The sequence below is a fragment of the Aulonocara sp. 'chitande type north' Nkhata Bay genome, linkage group LG13, assembly GCF_057382095.1.
Source record: "Aulonocara sp. 'chitande type north' Nkhata Bay isolate Kocher_YH1m ecotype deep benthic linkage group LG13, A_spYH_male_GT1.1, whole genome shotgun sequence".
In the NCBI taxonomy this organism is placed as follows: Eukaryota; Metazoa; Chordata; class Actinopteri; order Cichliformes; family Cichlidae; genus Aulonocara; species Aulonocara sp. 'chitande type north' Nkhata Bay.
Genome location: NC_141356.1, coordinates 10582056 through 10609101, shown reverse-complemented (window position 1 = coordinate 10609101; position 27046 = coordinate 10582056). Strand labels below are relative to the sequence as shown.

The following is a 27046-nucleotide window of genomic DNA, read 5'->3' as shown; positions in this document are numbered from 1 at the left end:
CCAGCAGAGTGCAGATAATTCAGGTAAATGTTAGGAGTCAAGCAACAAGGCCATGCTTATATTTTCCTTTATCTTTTTTTCAAATATTACTAAACGGTAAGATAATTTTGTGGAAGTAAAGCTGAATTCTCTGTCCAAACATAAATGTCACTGATAGTAGACAGGAAGTTAAAAAAACAACAACAGAAAACATTTGCTGGGGCAGAAACAGGTATTTTACATCTCCGTTGAAATCTTCAGCATCAAAGCAATACAATTCTGCAGCGTGAGACCCAATATATTTCTCTCATAAACCTGTGAAAGGTGCTGCATTGCCTCCTGAATTGCTGAGTAGGATCAATCTGAGCCAGTTTAACATCGTGAGTCAATCAGCTCAGGCCAGGCACAGCGCATCAGCCCTCGTTAGCGATGACCTTGGGAGATAATCATGGCACTAAACCGGGTATATATGTGTGGGGTAATAGCACTGTAATTAACAAAATATGCAGGAGAACATAAACACTGGCTTCTCTGCCTATGCGCACAATTATTCCCCTGCTCAAGCCTGCAGGTGGAAGGCTGCGGATCTGATAACAAAATGATGAGTGGGCAAGACTTTGTCCCTGTGTATGTTTGTGGATAAATCAACGATTTTGCATAGAGCGTCCTGATATTCTCATAAGCTAGAATAAATATGGTCTGGACAAATGGTCATCTAATCATGTTTTGTTCCAAGTTTGCTTTCGCCAAATCGAACATCAATGAGCACAATATGTACGCAGCTGATAGGCAGTATAATCTAAATTTCTGACTGTATAGCCAGGATGAAGATATGTAGTTATTCATATCTAAAATGCACAAAACACTACAGAGACTCCCAAGGCTTCCAGTACCTGTCAGCTCTCTATGTTAAGCATTCTCTTTGATAAAACACATGGGAACCGATGCATAAACAAAGAGTGGTGCTTAGTATATTTTAGCTTCTAAATTTTATGCATGTTTTATGGGAGGGGGAAATGCATGTATTGAAAAGGAGCCAGCAGTATGATATTAAGATTTAAGTCGCTGTATGTGCTCAACAAGACATGACTCACTAAAAAGTAAGTAAAATAAAATATCAGAGCCTAATTAAGTCAGAAAGGAGGAAATATCAACGACAAGATGAAGTTTAAGAGGATTGAAAGGCACTATCTCTTTTTCCAAAGGGGATTTAAGAGGATCAAAGGGGTGGCTTTGTTTTCTTCTTCTTCCTCCTCTATCTCATTTTTAAACAAACCAATTACTCTCATTAATAAACCAATTACTACACAGTCTGCTTGTCATTTCAATTTCTGTGTTCCTGTGATATATATTTTTACAGTACTTCTAAAATGCAAAACCAACTTTGAGCTATGGACTTCCCAGTTGCACACCATACAATAAAGGGTGGAATAATCAGGAAAACCCTTCATCAGACTACTAACGTGATGTTCATACAGTGCATAATGCTGTGTCTTGAGATACTGATCCAGTATAAAAGAAACTCACAGAACAATAAACTTTTGCAACATCCATATTAACCTGATATGCTATCTGTTTTTTTTTGCCTTGAAAAGATGCCATGTGTAGTGAAATAAATGTCCCCAATGTGCCGATCCAGGGCTAGAGAGACCTTGTAGTCCAACCAAACACGTCTGTAAGTCCAGAGACTATGATTGAAGGATAATTGGGTGCAAGCTTGTTGAAATGGAACCCTGTGATAGACCAGGAAATTCCAGTTTCATGGACACGGCTCTGGCAAGGTCACAACTGGGTTCGACACCTGGCTTCATAAACGCCCCAAATGAAAACACCTCGAGGGAGCGTTTTGAGGCTAACTAGATTCAACACTAGAGTAAAGCTGGCTTTCACACCCGTGCTAAAGCTACTAACATTGCTAATAGATCACATGTTCACAATGATCTTGTGTTTTTTTAATTAAAAAAAAAAGCATTTTAAATGCTGTGCTTTAAAAGATTAGATATTCTCAGTGCCCTACATGGAAAAAGCAAACAAAAAAAACATGAAATGTATTTTCTGATACAGACTCGTGTTAAAAGTCTTGGCTTTTAGGTTTAAGTGCATCCATCTGCGAGTGCTAAATTGAAACTGTTCCTATGCATATCACGATCACAGATGCACCATCTGGATGTCTGGATTGGTGGTAAAAGATTAGCTGCTGATTTGCACATGATACAAAAGGTTTTCTGTGATTCTTCCTTTGTGTACTCTGTTTGAACAGACTCGCCCACAGGCATCGTCTCAAATTGAAATCATAAATTGTATTGAGTATTTCTCATTTATCTATTTGCTGGCAATCAATTGCCATGGGATCAAACTGTCGGCCACACAACTTGTGGAGTACCCGCTCTACCACCCGAGCCATGACTGAATAAACCCAGGGGACACTTTTGCATCTGTAACAAGATGACCAGGAGTGTTAGAGGCGTCTCTGTTTTCACACACACACACGGCACAGGCGTTGCTGGCTGGACTGATTCGGCATGGTAATTATCTATAATGATGTAAACAAGAAGTCATTCCACTGAGTTTGCTGCCGATGAACACCAATCTGTTGCAGTATCCATGAGACTGCTGGGATTTACTCAGTTGAAGCGTAACTGTCAGGCTATGAGAAAAGCCTTCGTATGTACAACAATGTATCTCACATCCCTCCTCCATGCTCAGTTCCTTTGATCAAAGAAGAAGCATTTATCAGATGGTGGCGGAAATGTTTGATGACACAGGTATTTCAGACTCGAGCACGACTCGAAACAGATGGGAGCCTACTGGTGGAAAAACAAGCTTTGAGCAAGGACCAGAACATTTTTGTCTGTACTGGTTCAGGCTGAGGAGATTTCAAAGCAAACAAATGCCACCGTCCACGTATCGTCTGTTCGAGAGTTTTTCTTTTGTCACAAACAATGTGATTCAAACGAAGCCTCCTTCAGGCAAATGACTTGTGAGTTTCTTTGAAAATCAGCATTGTTCCAAATGGCCCGTTCCAAAACTGCGCTTTAGCTGAACGAGACACCGCTAATCAGACCTAATTATCGCTATTATTCTGTTGGGTTGATCTCTAAGCTCGTAGCCTGTTTAAACTCTCTGCATTCTCTGAAAGTCAAAGCACAGGTAAGGAGCGACTCACTTTCTCATTCCTGTTGTGAAGCGGTGACAAAGGTAGACAGAAATGCCTTTTGTTCCCCTGCATTGCCCACATTCTTCAGGTATGTTTAATTAATGCATGCTTATTGTGGTGTTCGTTCTCATGGCGTCTGGTGGGAACGACATCTGTTCAATCAACAACTTCCTCTGACAGTCCCTCAGTTGGGTGCGAGCTGTCGCTTCTATTCTCAGATGGTACCACAGAGAGATGTGAGCTTCATAGAAATTCAGGAGACTCCTCACAGTCAGGTATAGCAGAAGAGAAAAAGATGAAGTAAAACTAGCCTGAGAGCTGAGTGGGTCTTATACTACTTGACTATGCTTTAGTACTTAAATTATGGGAAGCACTTTTATTATTGTCAGGGAATATTAACATATCATGCAATTGCTGCCATTTTCCTCATAGAACAACTAGATGGAGTAGCCTTTAGTGGAAGACAGAGCTTAGTGTGATTGATGTGGGCTCACTCTGCTTGTAATCAAGACACTAGCATGTTCGTATCAGCCCTCTGCACATAGACACTCTGGAGATTACCTCTTCTATACCCATCAGCTGTGATTGCCCCTCTCAAGGTGTGCAGAAATGTCACATTTTACATATCCTAACATTTCACCTCACATAAAGTTCTGAAGTTTTCCCCGAGTGAAGGGCTGTCACGGGAAGGTGATACGGCGGGGCTTTGACTTCTCCTTGCACCTGAAGCTCCTCCTTCCCCCTGTGGTTGACTCCTTCTGTATTAGGTTGCTCAGGTAATTGGGGTTCCAGTGGTCATTAACTCCGACTAGGTGGCATACCACGGCAACCACTATCACTATAATTGGATCTAATTGGCCCAGTGTTGCCAATGATTTGGATCAGACAAATAGAAATGACTAATTTAAATGTCGGTGTGACCTTTTGAAAGCTTCAGACTAATTAACTTTTGTCGATGCAAGCAGGTAATGTAGTGTATGTGGAAGTGTGCTCCTAGCAATGATTGGTTACAGAAGGGGCCTGTGTTATAATCACATACTGTGTCTAATTTAAGAACAACACCCTATAAATTCAGTGCACTACAGTTTCTCCATAAAGCCTTGGTGTCTCGATTTATTCTAGATTTTTCATTGCACTAATACGGATTTTAAAAAGCTAGATTGCTCACATATTAACAAAACAAACCAAAGCCTAGCTGAAAAATAAAGCACAGTGTCTGCACAGATGAGTATAATAATCACAACTGGAAAGCTAAATTTAAAAAAATAAATTTCTGCTGACATCGAGAAAATGAAAATGGACTGCAAATATGTCTCGCTGTGGACCAAAAAATATTTACATGTCATTAAAAAATTATTTCAAGATGTGATTAAAAACGTCTGGGACTTGTTCCATAAAAATCATTAAAAAACATCTTATTTAAATTTGGTCAATGTCCCTTTTAGGGCCCACTTCTCATGTACCTCTGGACTTCAGCACGACTGCTATTTTTGGATCACTCCACTGAAGTCTTAATCTGGCCCTTTGCGCTTGTGCTGCTGCAGTGTGCTAAGGATCTTTTCCATGGTATCAAAACAGTAACCCTTCGTGGCAATTTTAACTTTGGGAACATGGATGAACATTTGGATGCTCTCACCCAGAGGAACGGCACAAAGCAAAGCAAAAAAAAAAAGACAAGCTAGCTCCTGGTGGCAACTTTGACTGCACTAATAATTTAAAAACAATAAAGTCCTGATGAGGTCACGGTCTCATCATCAGACATTATCCTGCATACAAAAGTCAATCTGAAAAGGAGATTTTTGTTTGAGTTGTGCACATTTTACATTCATAGTGAAACTGCAGAAAGGCTAGCAATCTAAAAATATCTGTAATGCTAAAAATGCGCGAGGAGATAATCTTGAAGGGCAAACTTTTTATTACACCTAATAAATTATATGAACCAATCATATACATCCAGTATACATATCCACCAATTACACATATGAGTGGACTGGTCTGCAATACATTTAAGTGCAGTAGATTTTTACTGCAAAGTAAAGTAATAAAGTTGTACAACAAAAAAGGTACCGTTTGTTAGTCACACAGTTACTATGTATCTCTATGAAATATATGGGGGTTTATATTTATAACTACAATAACATTAACTAAATGCAATACCAGGTGATGAAGGTACAAAAACAACTATATTTTGCAAGCAGATAAGCAGGAAACATCTTAAAAAACAGAAAGAGGAGAGAAGTACACAGAGGAATGGTTTGTGCGTGACCTGCTCAGTACATAAATGAAAATTAATTAATCACTTGGGAAGTGGGTACACCAAAATGGAAAAGGATGAAGTACAAAGTCGTTAAGTTTGATATGGCAATATTTAGACACATAAATAAGAACAAAGACCCTCTAGTGCACTTAAACGCAGTAGTAAAAAACACATTTTCAATATCACGGGTGACCCACATTAAGAAAGATGGAACAGTAAATGTTATTTACTGCATATTTTATATCATTCTTGAGAGCCGATAGGATGCTGTTAAAACTCGAAGACCAAAACAGAACATAAGTCAAGGTTAAATTCAACTTCTCACACAAATCCCAGAGTGTCTCTATCTTGACGCCACCTTGGGGGCAAGTTCACTATAATACAAGGGTTTGTTTTGTCACTGTCATGTCAAACACATTATCCAGTAGGAGCTATCAGCTGTCATCTTCTAGCCGAGTGTGCATGTTTATAAGATATTGTTTGTGGGAATGCATTTTGGGAACGCTCTCGGGCAAAATGAATGAAAGCTAATGCTCCTAGCAGCCTTGGAAAAAGCCCACAGAGAAAGGGGGGGAGCTAATCCTATCATTCTACACCATTCATCTGCAATCCACTTGGCTTTCAGCATTTTCCTCAACGGGCAATTTGTGGCTTCCCTGCTGGATCTCCTCGAAGCCTGTGTGTTATGACTGCTAAACACTTCCAGGCCGCATGGGAGTCAGAGAGGAGGCCACTAAATACAGTCTGCGACCCTGTCACTGTCCGCACTGGCAGCTGCCAACCCACAATATGCTGCCAGAAATAGCTTAATGACAAACAGTTTCACAAGCCATCAAACTGTGGCCCGTCAAAGTCAAATTGTGAACAAAAAAGAGGCACGCAATAGCCACAAAATCACTAGTCAACAAGTAAAACGCTCCCTCTATCTCATGTACCATGACATAAAATCTTAGTTCTAATATCTTGACAAGATACTCTCCGAAAGGATAATACAAATAAAGACTTGGGTATTTTTTATGTTAAAAGTCATACTGTAGTATAAGTGGTTAATATAGTTTCTGAGCTTGAATCTGAATGACTTCCAGATGGTGGCGTCTCCCTCCATATCTCTTTCTGCCTGATAGACGCTATACTTGCTTCCAGGGAAGAATCTGAGCAGCTGTCCATGACTAACTATAATGGGGGACCTGTATTACCGTCTCCTCAGTTCAGGCTTTTCAGCTCTTTGGAGACAAGCCCCCATATGCATGTAAAGCACACACACTCCCAAGTGTATTAATAAAATATACATGTACACAGGTGAATGACTTTACTTTTATCAAGTAATGAAAACCTTAACTTGAAGAAATACCCTTTGAGTTATGAACTTCATTAGCAAGTTTCTTGGCTGCAAAAGAACTGCATGTCCTATGATTTGTTAGGACCTCTGCACACAGACACATTACAGAAAATCTTTATTTGTCTGATTTCCTTTAGGAAAAACCTTTTCATATATCACAGAAACCTTTATCAGAGCCATCTAGAATATTCTTGCTGTAAAAGGGCAGTTAGTGTTATTATCACTTATTACTACATAACTACAATCAATCTTTAAACAAGTCCAATATTTCCTCTTTGGGTCTTCACCTGAGTCTCCTTTGGAAACAACAACATAGTGTAGTGTAACAAGCAATGAGCAGAGGAGGGGGCTGTTTGAGAACATGCTGCTCAATAGTCCAGAGCTGCAACTTTCCTGCAAAGCTCCCATAGCTCCCCTGTGTGTTGCTGGAACGCTGGCATCCTGGCTGTGGGCTATGGTCAGTCAGAGCCCAGGGAGCTGTGACAGCCTGCTGCTCTTTCAGCCGCAGAAAAAAAAGCAAAAAAAAAAAAAAAAGCACTGAAGCATAAGAGTCCTCTAGGCAGAGAAGAAATGAGCAAAGATGCTGCAGTAACACAGGCACACTCACATATGCCTGAGGATGACGCACGTAAAAGGCAAAGTTTATGTGTGCACAAACACATGCTATCACTATCCTGCGTGCACTGCAGTCAAATGATTTGGAAAAACACGCTTCAACGGCACATCGTCCAGTCTGCTATTTATCCAGAGAACAAGACAAAATGCAAAATCGGTCAAGCGGTAAAAGTATTCTACTGTATATCCTACAAGTGTTGCAGGACATTTAACCCATACAAATATTACGCTGAAAATTTACCCATAAAAATCAGAAACATTTCTGCAACCCATCCAGGAACTGCCTGAGGTTTTCTAAAAGTCATACTTTCGATCTTCCTCACTTCCATTCCAGCAGAGCTGCAAATCAGCCCAGCATAGTGTAGGAGAAGGAATGCTCTTCTATCTAATTTCTAACCACTGGAATACTAGTAAGCACGCACTCACGCACTGAGCTGCCCTAAGGTAAAGGAAGTGCATTTTCAGTCCTGAAATTTAGTGGTACTCTCTGTAAACTCCCCATCTTGACATGCTACATGCACAAGAAGTTTCTGATATGATGACTGTGGTAGCCATACCGTTGTGGAGCCCGAAGGGTGGCTTTGAGCTCAAAGAAATGGGGATTAGCAACCAATCGGTTCTCCTTTCATGCTCAAGTTTATCTTGTGTTAAGCTTTGTTTTGACTCCTATTCCTGTGTAATGCCCTGGAATCCCCTTTAGGGAGGCAGCCATCTACGATTCCCTGTTGTCCTGCCTTCCTTTGCCCACTTTACAGACCCACTTGGCAGCGGGCCTGTCGTCAGTGGGATCTCTCAAACAGCAAACCTCATAGTGAGACCCTTTCAGAGAGGCTGAAATGAGCTTAGAGCTGAACAGCTAACCAGAAACTTAGACACATTGTGTTGTGCACCAAGAGCCTGTGAGATAGTCGGTTAACAAAGAATTAGCAGAGAACCCTTTCAGCCTCTCTTCAAGTGTGTCTTGCATATCAAGGCAAGCTGGACTAAAACTAAATCAGGGCCACAGCCTTGCTTGAAGAAAGAAACAGCTATTTCCTTTTCGGTTTGGTAAAAAAGGCTGTCTATTGTCCTTGCAGCAAGGAGAGACCAAATGGACTGTGGCTAAGATAATGTAATGTTCATCCTACAAGGCCAGCCAATCACAGAAAACCACTGTTTTCACTGAAGGCCTGCTCAACTCACAACAGCTGTGTAAATATATTAGACAGAATCCTGCCTGCTCCTAGTAAAAACAGAAACTCTGTTTCTTATAAATATATGGATTATTGTATAAATAAATCAAGAGATAGACCTAATCTAAATAAATCTTTGGAATGTGCAAAAAAACAAGGATTTTGTGGTTTGTGGATGAAAGCACGTAAGCAAGGTGGTGGGTTCCCGTGAAGAGGCCCGAGATGCCAAGTGATTTTGCCGAGGTGCTCCCTTTGCCAGTGAGTTCTTGAGCAGAACACAGTGTAATTGCGTAATATGCTAATGCAATGTCACGCTTGTGACTCATCTTTAGTGGATGTAACTATTTGAGAAGTTGCAGAATACTTGCCGCTCATTCTCATACAACCTCGAAGCAGCAAAACCCAACTACTTCAGACATTTGGCTTCACAATCCATTTAATTGCAACATAGAGGTGTCTGTTGCACTCACAATAAGTCATCTATAGAGCAGGAATTTGTCAACATCGTCTTTAATGAAACCGGCACTCATGTATGTCTCATTTTTCTTCCATCGATTGACTTCTGATGAGGCTGCAGGATAGTACACTGACACAGAAAGTGGGATTTGTGGATATTTGGTGTGACACTGTTTTGTTTACCCTCTGTGGGCAGGGCAAATCCATATATCACACAGCCCAGCCTGAAACATACAGTCCGCGCATGGCTAGAAGCTTAGATAGTGTGTGAATGATCATCTGCCAGCTGTGGATTGTGTGGGCATTGTCTCATCTAAAGCCCTTATGATTCAGTCGCATGCACCGTACCCATTGTTCTTCTGCTGTTTTAAAGAAGAAAATTCAGCTTGAAGAGGTGGCACAGATGTGTCCAAGAAACATCACAAATTACTTCTTGGTGCGGGAGACTTAATTTCTTGAAAACAAAAATGACACATCACAAATCTACACCAAAGCCTTTGTGGAATTCGAGAAAGGGCAGAGTTTTTTAACCTTAAAGTGGGTTGCCAAACAAAAAAAAAGAAAAATAACAGCATGGTTATTCACAGTCGTAAAATAGAGAGGTGGGTACAAAGGCCTGCCTTTCATTTAATCACAACCCAAAGTAGTCTACATGAAAAGCCTTCATTTGACAAACATGAAACATTACCATTTTGTTGTGTTCTCTGTTGCTTTTGTTTAAATAAAGAAGATTAAGGCTTTTCAGAACTGTATCTAAAATGAAAGATGCTAAATCCTTTTGTTCCCGTACCTTTTCCAAATTTCCAAAATTTTCAAACACAGCTTTTCTCACTGAAGGCTTACTCGCTGTTAAACAAAAACACCAAAAGCATATAATTTGTGTGTTTTAAACTGCTCTGAACAGAGTCCAGTTTTTCCTCAGCCTGGCAGTGCACTGTACTCACCACAGTCTTCAAGTCATGCTCCTTCATCAGGTCGAGGGAGTTCTGGTAGCAGGAGGTGAGGTCATTAGTCTCTGTAGGGCCCACATGACCTCTGGCCACCGGCCCCACGGTGTGGATCACATCTGTCGGAACAGGACAAACACAAGCTCGTTTGTAAGTAAGCACGGCCTACTTTTAGCAAGGATAAATGTTTGAAGCTCTGTGGTGGTAAGTGGAAGGCTATAAAAACAATCTGCAAAATCATCAGCAAAATACACAACGTGGGAAAGTTTGTCTTCACAATGAGACAATGAAGAAGGCAAGATGAACCTGCTACCTAAGTGAGTGCATTTATTTAGTAAATGAAGCAGCAGCTTAGATAGAAAATCAATTACAAGATTCTTTTATGCTATCCACTCAAATATTCATATCTCTCCCTGTACTCTCTTTCCCTTCGCATAGTAATGTCTTTACCTGTCAATCACTGGTCTCCTTGTCTGGCCTGGCCAGACCGAAGAATGCAACTTCTTAAATGAATCATAGGCGCGATGACAGGAAAGCAGAAAAGAATCGACTCGGTGACTTGACAGAAACATAATCTTCTGCATTCTGCGTGGCTACCCTTGGCCTTCTCAATGTTGGACAGGCCAGGTCAGCATCAATATACAGGATGTTACTCTGCAACGCCCACATAGCATACCGGGTAGATCACAAAGACTAACTACGAAGAAAAATAATTTATGCAAAAAACAAAAGTCTGCAACAAAAATGATTATATACATGATGATTCACCAAAAGTCATGATGCCATTTCTTCTGTTTATTCAAACCCAGACAGTACTAATATTTCACTATATCCAGCAGTGCGGGCCAGTAAATCTTCATTTTTAAGCAAATTAAATATAGATCATTTCTGACCCTTGGATTTGTAATTTAATGCAGCAAATTCTCATTACTAAAATATTAAACCCTCTCGAAGGACTTAGACCCAGAGCTGGTTCATGTAAGAACTTGCAAATAAATCGCAGTGCAGCCAGCGTTTTCTTATGTTTTCTTACATGCGACCTCAATTATTTGATATGAAACACTCAGCCTCATTTTCCTGCTGAATAAATATCAGCTACATTCCTAATCTACTCTGCCATAAATAATTTTTGGATAAAATTTGATTCTTGGTTCACTCTCAAAGCACATTGTTAAACCACAGCTCATAAAGGAGCATTTTTACAACAGAAGGTTGTAAAGTTATGACATGCATATATTTATGGGGCATATTCATGGGATGGGAGTCATCACCCTGGCAAGTTAGCATAAAGGAAAACGTTTTGGTTTTTCCCCCTAAAGGTGTGGTTATGGTTGTGAAAAGATCTACAGCAGTGGTTCTCAGACATTTTTCTGGCACGGGCCACTGCAGAAGCCAGGGAAAAAGTTCACAGCCTACACCACACAAGTTTGAGAACCACTGGTTTACTGTAACCCAAACTCCTATTTTTTTACTAAATACTGAAGAAAAAAGACTGAACTAAAAGAAAGTAAACAGCGGCTAACGAGTAGAATATGTCAGAAAATACCAGAAAGGATATGAACCCCAGACGGAAAGTGCAGCATATCAGTCACACCGCCCACAACACGACTTTCAAGTCACAATTTGTTGAGATGAAAGCAAAGAGTAGCTATTACACATTTTAGTGTGACAATCATTAATACTTCATGATAATAAAAAGCAGGGACCTTTATCATCAAGAAGAGTTTTCTAATGTTGCTTAAGGGGTAATATTTAGTTTTTGGGAGAGGTCCGAAACAAGGGGCCAGGTTGATCCCAATGCTAAACCGAGGTTGTGTTGTAATGAGAATAGAACTGTCTGAACTATTCCCTTTTTCCAGAATTGCAGACTGAAAATTGCATAGCACAATGTGGTTATAATGGGACACGTGGTAAGTTGTTTTTCGTGCATAATTCATGAAGTTCACTACAAGAACGGCCACATGCCAATTATAGTGTGGGCAAGCGCCAAAAACCAGACTACTGGTGAATTCATGAAAATTTAAGCAGTTCTTATTTCATCAGTATGGATGCCTCCACTTGTATCCTCAACTCTTCCACATCAAATAAATATTTATACAACTGTGTTTCTGTAAGGTGAAAGACATGTTTCCCTTTGTGACTAAGGAGGGTTATTACAGGAAGGACAGTTTGTTACGGTAGAGCTCAGAGAGACTCTGGCAGCTACTTCACCGTCTCAGTAAACTTCAACACAAATGACCTTTCTACCCCCGATTTATAACGACCGGAATGCTGCATTCAAAGGAAAACCCAGTATTTCTTTAAATTCAAGGAAATCCAAGAATTAAATCCAAGTATTTGCAACAAGGTGATAAACTCCGTCAAGCTAATATCACTAAAAATATAGGCTCGTGACTCAACATCATACTTTTTTAAAGGCTTTTGAGTGCACAGTGGGGGTGTGAAGTCAATCCTTCTGCACAGACTCGCTGACGTACAAAAGAACTATGTCAACAACAAAAACAAATATAACCTTGTTAGTATGGTGTTTTAGCTATGGACAGCTTAACCTTGCTTAAAAGACAGAAGTCTCTCTTAGCATAAAAAGTTATTTTTCTAATGCTTTTGAATGATGTTTTTCCAACAACCTAAATTGCACACAGATGCTCTTCGCAATAAGAGCTTGAAAAGCTCTGACGGGTCATTATTAACATTCTTCATCATTTTGCCTTTTCTCTCCTGGTAAAACCCTCAGCTTTTATCATCAACTGCACCCATTAGCTTACAAACGCATCAGTGTTTTTCCTTTTTCCCCTTTGTAAGAATACTGACACATGTAGACCATTCTCTCAGTGCTGCCTTTCTTCAAGAGGCAAATAAATTTCTATCTTTACAGGGCTGAAAAGATTTCTGGTGATTGTCTTGCGCCGGTTGGGCTTAATTGTGGAGATATACAAATACAGGCCATTTTACCATAACAAGCATGGAAAACAGAGTTAAATGTTTTCATGAAGCACATTTAAAGGTTGCTTTCTTTATACTAGACAAGCCAGCAGAGTTTAATCTATGAGCATACAGAAAGTCTTTAGAAATTTCACAGATGTCTTCTTTAGCTTTCTCACTCATACAACAACAAAACCCATGCACACGCTTTTGCCTTCAGCTTCCATTTTCAGCAAAGATTCTTTTTTTTCTTTTTGGCAAATTTTTGATCGACTGGATTTGTTCATCTTGGTCTTGATGGTTGCTCGGGGCTATAATGTCAGTGACATGATTGCACCAGCAAAGATTGATGACTGCCATTCAAACTTCGTACTCTCTCCCCATGAGACTACAGACTCCTCAAAGAAAAACAAAAGCAATCCCAAGGTTTGTTCCTTTTCCCGTGAGACTCAAAGAATATTTATGCGTTAAACCTGCGGTCGCTGGACAGCATTAAATACCACAACCGGACCTCAAGATCTGATCTGTTGTTCTGTGATGATAATACTGGGTTATATTATTTTTTGCTGTTTTTCCTCAAGCATAAACAATTTACTTGATGTTTATCTTGTCTATTATGATTACTCAGTGTGGGCAGGTTTACTCCAAAATGCCTAACCATTAATTCTAAGTGGGTGTCTTGATTGCTGAAACTGGTAAGTCCTCCACTATAAATTAAGGAAACATGTCACATTATGTTGCTTGTTGTACTGCAGATGTGGCACAATTATCATACATTTCCCCCCAGTCAGTTCTTAGCAGTCAATAAAAAACAGAAGTGAAATGGGAAAACGCACAGCAAGCCAAGAGAGTAGAAAAAGAAAAGTTCTACTTAAGAAAAAATAAAAAGTTGCTGCTGGGCTTTTTGTTGTCGTTAAAGCCCAATCGACACTGAAAATTACAACAAAAATGCATTATTGGATAAAATAATAATAATTTCTGCCTGAATAACCTGAGAAATTGTCCTGTGATTCCCATTTTCCTTTGCAAGGGAGATGCGTATGTTCATTCAACAGCAAAAGACTCCAGGGAACACCGCAGCAAGTATAAAGGTGAAGATGCTGTTAAATGTTTATGCACTAGACACAAACTAGCCATCCGACAGACTGAAAATGATCCTCGTTTCAACCAAAATGATCATGAATTTAGAAAATGACTGTGCTGTTGGCAGGATGACAGTGCCCTTATCTATAAGGTGTGGGGGGAGTCACTGAATGGTTTGATAAGAAACTGATGTGAAGTATTTTATATCACAAAACAGCCGTCACAGTTGCCATCTCTCAGTCCAGTTGAACACCCAAGGGAGGATTTGGTCAGACAGCGCTCTCCACTATCATCCTTAAAAGACCAAGAATTAGAAGAAAGGTGTTTCTGCCCCCAAAGCGCACTCGCAGAGACACGCTACTGTTCTTGTACCATGTGATGTCCCAGTTAAGACAATGTTGTTGCTTTTTTGTCTTTCCCCTCTGTAATTTGTTACCTGTCCATATAAAAGCTCGCTGCGTCCACATTCTGTTCTCTCCTCTTCTAGGCCATCATGTATTATAGATAATAGTGCACTACACAAATCTATAGGAAACCATAAGAAGGTAAATGTAATGCAGTCTATATTTAGTTCATGCAGACCTTCAAATGTCAGATGTACTTTCACATATTCCAGTGAATTGCACTCTGTGCATAGTGCGTCTGCGTTACACATGGCAACTCGAAACGTCGACTCAGTATTGGCATTATTGATAGTGTTCATAGAATTCAGCTATTTGAGATCCTCAGATCAGGGGCAAAAACATAAAAGAATTAAAAAAAATAAATCCTGAGATGAAGACATCCCTTGTGGCGAGATATTTCTGTTATCGGAGAACGACTGGACACAAAATGACCCCCGAACACACCAAATGTAGCGAATGTGTAAGAACATGTTAGACAAGCCCACTAAAGCGCTCCTCGGCTCTCCCAGAGCTCAGGAATAACTACCAAGGGGACATGCTCACTTCAAAGACGCCACTTTCTTAGCAACTACAAAATCTTTTGAAAAATCTAGACTTCATTTAGAAGTGAAGTACCATGTTATTTCAGAGAGCGACCAGCACTCCACAGCCTAATCAATCTTTCATTTTTATATGCCACGTACCATCCCAGATAATAACTGTTCCAAAAGGCTAAAAAATATTTGAACACATTTACTGTAGCATGGCTTCTTCTTCTTCTGAGTAATCTGATTCTTGGCAACAGAACGGGAGATGCAAACCTGCGTGCGTCATCCTGACACTGCACAAGGACATAGCAGTCTTATATATAGCCCATTATTTCCAAAAGATCATTTACACTTTATATTTTATTAAAATTGTACAAAGAAAAGATGAAAACTTATGACTAATAAGTTATTGTTTGCTGTTTTAGAATGAGCAGGATAAACTGCTGGTAGAAAATCCCACCACTAGGTTAAACAGGATTGGGTATAAAATGAGCATCAAAGAGATGCTGAGTAATAGAGAACTAAAGATATGCAGAGCTTTGCTGCTCTGAAAGACACAGTTAACATTTTCAGGATCATTTTTCTTCAACATAAAATTGTATGAAGTTGGGGATCATCATATGTGCCCACAATAGAGGAATTCAAGAAAATCTATGTATGCAAGTGTGGGGTTGACAACTACTACTGAACGGCCATGCTGTTTGAGATTTCAGGGATCAGTTACATGTTTCAGCAAGACAGTTACACAGCAGAAACAGCATGGCTCACTAGTAGTAAGAGCTTGTAGTCCAGACTTGTCACCTGCTGAAAACACTCGGTGTACCGAGAAACGGCACATATGACAAAGGAGGATGTGAACTGTTGAGCAGCTGAAATGCTGAATCATGCAAGGCTATTGAAAAAAATCACATTAAAAAATGAGTGCAGTTTGCCCCCTAAATTCCCAGACAATTACAGGATGCTGTTAAAAGAAAGCGTGATGCAACACAGTGGTAAACGTGCCTAAACTGTCCCGGCTTTGTTGACGCATGTTGCTGGAGTCAAATACAAAACGAGCATATTTTTCCACAAAGAACATAAAACCCCTGTAAACACTGGGATTGTGTTGTCTTTGTTCATTTCGTAGTTAAACACGGGGTTTAATCACTTGCAAATCGATGCATTTTGTTTACATGTTGCAGCTTCCTGAAGTCTTTAAACAGGGGTGCAGCTCTATTATGATCCACAAGCAAAAGACAGTAATCAAACCACTTTGTGTTGCCTGTTGGCAATTATCTTCCACACTTAAGAATCAACAAAGCACATAATGACTTACAGTCCATTAGGAAATTCAGCCAAAACTGCAGTCGCTATTTTTATGTGCTAAGTCATATGTTATATGGAGAGTGAATTGTAGTCTTATTAGTTTGTATGATCCTTGCTAATAGAATTAAGTGTCTCTATAAAGTTTATGACTGATGCCTAAAACTAGTGACTGTGTTTTATGTGTGGTACTCATGATTTCACTGCACTGGCTAAGCTGTCTTCAATTCAAGTCAGAGGTAGCTCACTCACTAACTGTTCTCCATTAGGGCAGATAACAGTATCATTGCTATGTCATTTAAATGTATTGATTTATATATTTCTTACAAATATGTCGGGCGATCGTGGCTCAAGAGTTGGGAGTTCGCCTTGTAATTGGAAGGTTGCCGGTTCGAGCCCCGGCTCGGACCGTGTCGGTCGTTGTGTCCTTGGACAAGACACTTCACCTACCACCTACTGGTGATGGCCAGAGGGGCCGATGGCGCAATATGGCAACCTTGCCTCTGTCAGCCTGCCCCAGGGCAGCTGTGGCTACAACTGTAGCTGCCTTCACCAGTGTGTAAATGTGAGAGTGAATGAATAGTGGAATTATAAAGCGCTTTGAGGGGTCCCGAAAAGCGCTATATAAATGCAATCTATTATTATTATGACAACATTTATCACAAATAAAGCTGTATTGTGCGTCAACTGGAAGTCTCCTTTTATAAGACAGTGAAAACTTTACAGAAATACTTCAGGGTGAATTGAAGAAAAAATGATCAATAAAGTAAAGAAACAGTCAACTGCAATATGTCGTCTGTCTGCCATTAACATTGATTTTTCTCTTTTTTAAATTTCCCACCAAAAAACCTAAACAGAGCAAGGAAGTTGTTGAAAGGGAGGTTCAGCAGTGATTTCATGGGGTAGAAATCTGTTAGCATCTGTCGCTCTTTGACAAATCTATCAAAGCGGGTCATTTCCTTTTTACTGGTTGATGAAAAAACACAAGAAGTCACATCAGTGTGGACATATCTGTTCATAATGTTTAGCTTTTTTCTTTATTCTTATATAAGGAGCTAGGTATCTTGTTTATGTGCTTTATTCTATTTATTTGTTCTGAATAAACTTGCCATTTAAAAAGCCCACTTACTTTAATTGTTGATTACATGACTTATTAGTAATTGTAACATTAATAGGAGATAATACTAATAATCCCAGTAATATTGTGATAACATACACTACACAAATGCTCTATAATTTCATGGTCTTGGCAAACCAATCAGAACGAAGCAATGATACTCCAACTTTCTTTCCAGCTCTTTCATGCTTGTATTAATTAAACACTGCTTCCACATGATAGCAAGTACGTGCCAGTCACTGTGAGCAGAGAGGATTCATCCATCTTTTGTCAGTCATGAGGCTCTTTTCAATGTGCTCAATGTCCCATGAAAAAAAAAAAAATAGAAGCAGGTAGCATCTCACACTTCCTATTCCACAGTCTCTCAAAGTAACTCGCTGTCAGCAAGCCAGCCTAATCCACTGTGTGAGTGTACCATGGGGGTTTTGCAGGCGAAGCTCCACCCACTACATAGCTTTAAAAAACAGAGTGAACGACGTGTTTTTTTGTTTGAATTTAGACATAAACTCTAGCACTCTGTGTGTACACACAGTGCACATGTGTTGAGGTAGAAACACACAACGGAGCTCTTGCCACTTACAGTAAGACCGGCGAGTGTGCCTCTGTGACGGCTCAATGTTAATAGAATTCAACATTAATCAAGTGATTGTATTTGTATTTCTCCTCTTAACATACTGTAGCGCTGAGGCAAATAGCCATGGCAGTAAGAGAGTACCTGTTCAGATAAAGATCGAATTTCCTTCCAGTAAAACTGTAATGTATACAGTAGTTGCCAGGCATTGCCACTCAAACTCTAATTCCATAATACCCACAAGAGTGACCACATTTCCAGAAATTAAGTGTATTTTGGCATGACTGCTAGCCTAAACCCTCTCAGCATGCACACAGCTGTCCCACGTTGCTCGCTAAGGATTACTAAATGAAGTGTGTACACCCACTCGGACATGGAACTGGTGTTGTCATGGTGACAGAGTGCAGAGCGATCCCCTAATGCTTGCTGAAGCTCCAGTATGAAAGAGGGGGCTTTTTGCAGACCTGGAATCATCTGACGCATACTGAGCAGATACAGTTGTTAGTGCATTAATATTCCCTTCTTTAAAAATGGATTAGGGGTGTCTTAGTGATTATTCATACACTTGGCTTTCAAAGAGCTTTCCCATTGTGAGTGTCACTGAGGTTCTGTCACACTTAAATAGGCTAAGGGGGTAAAGAGCAAGAGGGGGAGCAGTTACAAAAGGATGATGACAGACCATCATACACACATGCAATATCACACCAATGTTTTCCAATGATTGTGACAAAAAGTATTAAACGCGCTAAGCTAACATTTTACTGATATATTTTATGCATAAAGTGAGCTATACATTCATTTCATTATCTTGTGTGTCTTTAGGTTTGTCTGCGTGAGACACTGAGGCTCCATCTCTACTTTTTCCACATTTTAGGTGGCATTTTTATGATGCACCGATCAGCGCTTGTCAATCATAACAATTCACAAAGAAATGTGTCATCCTTCTGGAGTCACGCACATGCGGCACCGACACACATCCACGCCAGCATAAAATACAGTACAATTCAGTCCGCGCTGCTTTCAAATGTCAAGAAGCTCTCTGAGTAAAAGCAAAGACCACTCTAATTGAAAGCCAACTCTCAGCCCGCTGGCACACTTTTTTTTTTACTGCTTTACTGTACTGAAAAGAAGGTGAGGTGTGTGTGTCTGTGTGTGTGTGCATGACTGAGTGAGTATGCACTGGCTCCACACTGAAGGACAGTGGGAGTGCAATGATTGTTTTGCTCTACACATGCTGTAAGAATGGCCCTGGTAGTGTCCACAGGGACGATGGGCCCAGAGTAAAAGCGGAGGGAGAAAGTCACCGAGCAGCACTGCCAGCTGTTTCATTGCTTTGGGCTTACTGTCACGGACCCGGCTCTGGAGGACTCGGGGGTCCGTGACCAGTTTTGACTGTTGTTATTGTTGTTAGTATTATTATTATTTGGTGATGTGTGTTTTCTCCACAATGCTGTGTTAGTCTGTGTCCCACTCGTATGTATAGGCAGGGTGTGGGTGTATACGTGTGTATGTCTGCGGGTGTGGCTGGAGGATGGAACCTGATGGGTGTGGCCCTGCGAAGGACTGGCCACACCTGAAGTTCCTGCCACACCTGTTGGTGATCAGGGCTCGTCGGGGGAGCTACTTAGGAGAGTGTTGGAGCTCCCACCGGCGCGGGATCATTGAGTTATCGTACCAAGTTAGTGTGTCAGCATATGTCTGTGTTGTTCGTATATGCCCGCCGAGGGTTAGTGTTGATGGCTGCCTCTATGGTTTCCCTGCAGGAGGAAGAGTGGTCCAGAAAGGCAGCACGCACGGGGTGTGCGGAAACACAACAGCGGGGAGCACGAGCACAGACGTCGGAGGGAAGCACGCACACGGGGTTCAAGGGAGCAACGGGGAGTTATTGTGTTTACAGTTTTTCACTGTGAATAAAGAGCACTGTTTGCATCGCAGAGTCTGCGTTTTGGGTCCTCCTTTCCCCACATCCCCACGGTCTGCCAGCCAGACCGTGACACTTACTATAATATTCCCCTAAGCCTGAATGAGCTACCAGGTGACACTGCTCTCGACAGCTTGTTGCACGCTCCTTTTCCCCCTTTGCAAAACATTTTTGAATAAAATGTGAAAAAGAGTGTATTTTTGCCACGTGTGAGGCAAGACTGGCTGAAAAAACAAACAGTACGGCCACAATTCACAAGCTCAAACAAAAAAACTTCATGTATACAGTGTGAACACATTTCTGTAAAACCATGGGCGTAACTTTGTGCTGAACATTGGGGGGGGGGGGGGGGGGGGGGGGTCAAGATCTCTCTGTCTAAGTAAATAAATAAATCTGGGTAAATTCCCAGATTATTAAACATGCAACTATTTTGCTGGTAATAACTGAAATGAGCAAAGAAAACCAACAGCCTATTTATGCAAGATAATATTGGCTGGGTCTGATGGGGGGGGGTCATAACCCCCCTAACCCCCCTGGAAATTACGCCCCTGTGTAAAACAACATAACAAAATCACAACACACAAAGCGCACTGTTTACTTATGTTTGCCACCTCAATGACTGATACAGAAACTACAATCCTCATTACATGACAGCCATTTATGACATCACAACAACTTTGATTTCACTGCACCGTAAGGAGGGAATCTGGATGTTTCATTAAGAATATTTAAAGCAACAGCGCATATATGTTGCCTACATGCCTGCATGTGTGAGAATAAGAGTATAACTGGAGCTTTGGTTGAGAAAATTCAGCATCAGATACATCATCTCTGCTTTTACAGGCCTCGGTTTGTGTAAAGGGGCTGATGAAGCCTCGATCCAACATGAAGTGATAATGCAGTTTGTAAGAAGCAGCCCTGCCGGGTCACATCAACCACGTTTCTGTAGTGAGGAAAATATATTTTTTGATTTTCCGCTACGACGCGGAGCCCCTCAGACACACCTTTGAGGGATGCGGTTGATGAATCTGACGGGGCCGGTAAACTACGGGTAGACTGCAGATATTTGAATTCCAGAGAAAAAGATGTCATCTGTACAGACCCATGCAGCAGGGATCTACAATATTTATTACTCTCTTGGTGCTTTTTCTTGCAGCAAGGTGCCCTGCGAAGACAGAGCTTTAAAGGCAACCTGCTTGTAAAGCTTCTTTGTTTGTTTTGAATTAAATGTACAAAAACAAAGCGCACACAGCCACAGTGCAGCCTTTCATCTCCGCACTGCAACATTACACTGTGATCTTGTTACCTGCAACCCAATCGCTCGGGCGGTGCATCGTAATTCTGCTGGGGGTCTGTACCAACAGGTCCTTGAGTTGGGCTTCATGAATCTTTAAATGGCAGTAGATTTCCACATACACACATGTATTTGTGGAAGCACAGCTGCAGGAAGAGTGAAAGTGATGTGGCCTTCAAAAATGCTATTACCGACGATTTTAATTAAGATATGTTCACTCAACGTGGATTTGACGGAGAAAAAAACAGCGGGTGGAGAGATTACGCGTGCTCTCGTTCCAGCAACATGTGCCACACGCTTTCCAAATTATCCTAATGACAGTAATTACAAAGGCATATTCAAATCTATGTTTAGTAAGTAAGGCTTAGGAAATGGGTATAAATATTATTGTGAATGGCTTCGCTGTATTTCACCAATAGAGATAGAGACGATGAACAATCACACTATTTTTATTTTAGTCATTAAGAGGTTTTGCCTGATGTCTCCTTTCCCCACAGCTATCAGTGTAAAGTGCAGAGCAATAACTCAAACAAATGCCCAAGAGCTGGAAAGCAACACAACTTTTAAATGGTTAAAATTCAGTAGAAATGCAAATGAAAAACAAATCTAATTAAAATAAATAAATATTATTAAATCTCTGTGCAAGAATTGGAATCATTCGCACACATTTAGTGTCACAAACCTTTAAAAAAGTACTATTTAGCCAGGCTAGAGTGTGTATCTAAGCAGTGTGAAACAACTAAGATGAGCCGGCAGATTTGTCTTGCTCATAGATATAAAAAAAAAAAGTAAAGTAAATGGAGCTGAAACGATCCAATAGTTTCTGCGGTCTTTAATGTGCTTTTGACTTTGTCAGTTTTTGCTTCTAAAAACTTCTTAAAACTGAGTTGTTGTTTGTTTTGCATATCTCAGCCTCAAGCAAATAAATATTTTTGCTAATCAGAGCCTTTTGCCTTTTTCCTTTTTTCAAATGAATGATGAACTTGACAAATGCAGACCTAAGTATGACCCCCCCCCCCACCTTTTATTTTTTTCCCTCTTCCTCTTTCTTATTTTTTTAGTTCAAAGTAATATGATAATGCCACAAGCCCTTTGAAAATCCTGTTCTTACATATCAAAAAAAAAGTGCCAGACATGGCTAACATGCTGACACTCACAAGGCTGCTCTGTCCCCGGGGCTTTACTCAGGCCTGTCTTCATGAACATGTGAAGAGGTGTTTTAAAACTTCTCCAGGTTCTGAAAGATTCATTTCACTTATTACGTATGAGGCTACAAAACAAATACTAACACAAGAACATGCTTTTTTATGAAGCCTGTCCTTTCCACAGTAACATTAAAAGGAAAAAAAGAAGGGAAAAGGCAAGAAAACAACACAGGTAAGCTTGAACAAAAAGGAAACTGGTGGGCAGTGACCTTTGGGAGCTACCTTTGAGTCATAATAGAGCAGTCAGCACTTTTCTTATTTCCCGGTTTAGCTTCCTCTCTGTCAAAAGCTCCACTACAGAGACAGCCTACTTATCAACTCCTTTCACATACAGGGTGCCACTCATTACTCATGTATTCATAGCCTTTGCGGTTTAATTACGAGACTAATCACAACAAACTATTTCCTTCACTAGTGAACCAGCTGCTTGAGTAATGTGGGCCTGAGGGATTGAATGCGGCTAATCAGTTCAACGTACAACGCGTTTTTCTTCGAGATTACTACTACAGCTACGTGGCGTTCGATTCTGCGAATTATCTAATTTTGATTAACAACGCCGTAACACAAGAAAGGGGAAACACTTCATGCATTTTCTCCGTATAGTAGGAGAGAGAGAATCTGCAGCAGTCGCTGCTGATTTCGTAGCAATTTTCAATGCCTTACTATTTTTCTCAAGAAATGACAACAGTCTGAAGAAGCCAGTGCAGCACAGGCAACATCATTTACAAAAACAAAAAGACAAAAATTGGTGGTTAAGATGTGTCTTTCCACAAGGAGAGAATGCAGCTAACCGCTAAATCACCATGTCCACCCACCACAATATCAATAGTACAATTGCTTGCTTGTTCAGAGTATGACCTTGTAGAAATGACAGAAGAATGACTACGGCGGTCCTATTTTTCCAAGACACGTGAGTCAGTGGAGTGAATATGGCCCCATTACGACTCCATCTGTGAGAGCACGCTCTTATCTGTGCCTTTTTCAGGTACCTTCACTGAAGAAGCTGTAACAAGGACCCATCCAGCCAGTGAGATCTCACAGTACCCGGGTCCCAAAAGGTAGGATCTTCCATGCACTCGCACACATGCGGATTATCTACAGCAGCATCAAAACTTGCCCGACGGTGTGTCTCTGCAGTGATTTCTGTGAGAGGTCCCCATCAAAATAAATAGAGGTCACTCTCAGACTCGTCTCTTCTCTCAGCCCTGCTTCACCTGTGCTTCCAAACACCCACGTAGACAGTTTCAGAGTCCCATGTGGAAGAAGCAGAACTGTGACCAAATTCCTCCAGGGAGCAGCTAGCTAGCAGTGGTACACCTGCCACATAATATATCAAAAGACAGGGAACACACATACACTCTGTGCTCGGTGACTTCCCGTGCAATGCAACCAAAAGCTATAAGAAACATGCTCTTATGGGAATACATTACTCATCGGATAACATACGGCCACGTTCGAATGCGGATCAGACTCGCTGGGTACGGTTGACGTAAACCCACTGGAAGTACACCCTGGATAGATGGCAGAATAAAATCTCATCAGGTGCCAGTTTGGAAGCAGGCCAAGCTCTGTCTCTTTTTCAATTCTCCTTCCTTCTCGTTTTTCTCTTGCTTCAAATCAATCTCTCTTTCTCCCCCCCCCAATTCCTCCTGAATGGCTCTGTCTGTCTCTCAGCAGCGTTGTAAATGAAATACGTTGAACTGCAGAAAGGTTTATGTCTGGAAAACACAAGGTCACGCGTAGCATCAGTCAGCTCCCCACCTGCTTTTACTGCAATCTGTTTGCCGTGTGTATTTATCACAGATGCAGCCATTTCTGCACCGAGGGCTGTGCCACGCTGTGCATACGCTCACTTTGTTACCCCCAACAGAAATGTCTCACCGGGGAGAAGCCTTTAGTAGAGCACATATAAACTCTCGCCTTTTAGTAGCATGGGAAATGCTGAAATGCATACATTTATGGGGCCTTTTTCTGAGTGCTGCACTAAACTCAGAGTTTGACCTTGCCGCCGCTCTGCGCAGGCCTTTCGGAAATGCTGAAGTGACTGTTTTAAACAATGGATAATTAATGGTCTTTATCGCATTTGTAGGAGTGACTTAGATATGTGGTCGTGTCATCATATGGAGCATATGGAGTTGGGTTGACAAGTATTTTGTCTTTGCTTTCTTGTAGTTTGTGCTTTGTCCTATTTGCAGTCTCCTTATGCTCTTCTTTCCCCTCTTTTCTGTCTCCTCATCCTCCTCAGATGTCTCGCTCCTGCAGGAGGTTTTGTCACCACTACTGTTGTGGTTTGATGCTTTATAAATGCAACTGATTTTTTTCTTTTTTAAAAAAAAGGGGAAAGACTTGCTGATGCAGTTTAAAAGTTGAAAGAATTGGCGCAGCAACCTGTCGGCCTTCCGTGTGCGCTGATGTATCGCTGTTAGATAAGAAACACAAACAGCAGATAACAGAGTGAAGCTCAATCTCTCAGCAGGCCTGCGTTAATGTTACTAATGCACGGTGCACTTTAGGGTTAGCTTTGATGACACAGGCAGCCGGTTGATGTTTCCATATGTTCAACAAACATGGGAGGCCCCGTATGGCTGAGTCACAGACTGTGTACCCAGAGTGCTGAGTGCAGCAGCCTGATGGACGGGAGACCATCCCTGGTCCATCCCCGCCTCCACCCCCCAGTCCCTATAATTCACAGCAGCCTGGACTTTTGCACAACAGTCTCTTGTTCTTCAGAGCAGTTTGGCAATCAGAGCCACATGCTGCATGGACATTTATCTTACTTTCACAAAAATGTGGGCTTAATGAAATAATTTGGGCTACTATGCTAGATTGGAAGGGCAGAGACGTTCCGATGTGTGGTCTCTACAAAGCAGAGATGAGGTCAGGGCTATGAGAACTTGGTAGTTTCGCTCAATAAAGGGAACAAGCTGGCTATTTTAGGTGATGCATACATGGGAGACAGAAGGAGAGAGGGAAATTGCAATGGAACTTTAGTGCTGGATGCAAGATGCAATAGGATTAAAGAAATTTTTAACAAAAAATTGTTTTTACTTACAAAATTTATACGGTGATTAGAGCAATCAGTTTCATCCCTACTAAGAGAAATCATTTAGCCCAGAGCCTTTAAGCACACAAGCAGGTCTCCCTTTCTGCCAGATCCAACAGATGTCTACTACTACCACAGTGACCTTTAAAATATGCCTCACCATCTGATTTTAGATTTAAGCCCACTGTAGGAAACCAAAATAAATAAATAAATAAAATAGAGAGGCACGGGAATACGCCCAAACACTGCTGGTTATATAGTTAAACACTAAGTAGTGAATAAAACCCCACAAAGAAACAAGAATTCACATTCATGTTAAACAAAGCGTTTCCTTCCAAATAGCACCAGCTTATGAAAACCTTTGTTCAGGTATCAGAGAAAAGTCAAACAAATGCAGTTTTTCATTTAGCTACGTCGGGGCAGTTAGACTGTGGGGATCAGAAGGCTTGTAAAAGCCAAGGATTTTTTTCTTTTTCAGTAGAGTCAAAAAAAAAGGAAAACAACCTCTTAAATCCAGCCCAAAGCAGCCAAAAAAACAACACAGACACATCAGCCAGATAGCACTTCTTCAAAGTAAACACTTTCAGGATATGAAATGAAATGATGAAGAGCAGGTGAAAAATATTGCACACATCAGTGCTGCCGCTCTGGCAGAGCTGAAAATAGTTCTCCACACCTGAGTGAAGAGACAGTGAGAATCTAAAGGATGGACAGCAATTCGAGGTTGCTGTCGGTGTGCCTGCGCACTTCAGGATAAATGATGGAAACAGATGAGTTTTACACTCCAAAGCCTCACAGCTGACAATTATATAACTCGGTAAGGTGAGATAAAAAAAGATGCGAGTATTAAGATAAGTTGACATTTTTAACATCTTAAAACTACGAGTTACGCGCAGTTAAAATTGTCTGTGGGATATGTGAAGCTTCTCCCAAAGCACCAGCTGTCCAAACATCTGTCTGCAGACAGGGGTATACTTTGGGTTTCTATGGTTAACCACATATATATATTTCACTGACAGCCTTTGCTTTACCATGTTTGATTTCTTTAAAACAACACAAATGAAACACTTTTGTTTTCATGAAGGATGATGCATTGGAGCTATCATAAAAAAGGCTAGCTCAGTGTTTGGCTTTTTAATGCCTTGCCTGGTGCTGTTAAAAAGACCCTACCTGAAACACTGTGGAGGACTGCCTAAGGCACTTTGAATGACAAACAAAAAATGTGTGACGAATAAAAAAATGAATAATAACAAAAATTATGAAGACCTCAGAGAGCCGTTACAGTTCAGCACTAAAGCGGCTGTGAATGCGGCACATATCCCTGTTTCTTTTACTTCTGCTACAATCCCAATTAATAATGCAAATACGTCAATCAACATAAAAAACAAACACATGTGTGGTGTTTCGACAGAAGAACGGAGACGGCTTGGTTTGTAATGGAACGTATATATTCAGCAGTAGTTCGCCATTTTACATCTCACCATACACTTCACTTCTTCTCTCCTTCCATCATCCTTAGTCACAGAGCCCCCTACTGGTAACTGAGTATATGTTCATATTCAGTCCCCCTTGTAAGCAACCCTTCACCATCTTAGCAGTGTATGTAAACACAACATCTCTCCTCATTCTCACAGAATTCTACTACCTCAGTATTACTTACTTAGTATGGCAACATTACTATTTGCACAGAACATTATCAGTAGTAAACTTTGCAACCAGACAGCATTTTCAATAC

At 40.8% G+C, this 27046-nt stretch overlaps 1 protein-coding gene across 1 annotated transcript in view; it reads right to left on the bottom strand.

Moving 5' to 3' along the window:
* Positions 1-27046, bottom strand: part of macrod2 (mono-ADP ribosylhydrolase 2) — a 421359-nt gene that overhangs the window by 115696 nt on the left and 278617 nt on the right. The window contains exon 6 of the mRNA XM_086258668.1: positions 9920-10041. Within this exon, the coding sequence (XP_086114794.1) occupies positions 9920-10041 (122 nt within the window). The remainder of the gene's footprint in view (positions 1-9919; positions 10042-27046) is intronic.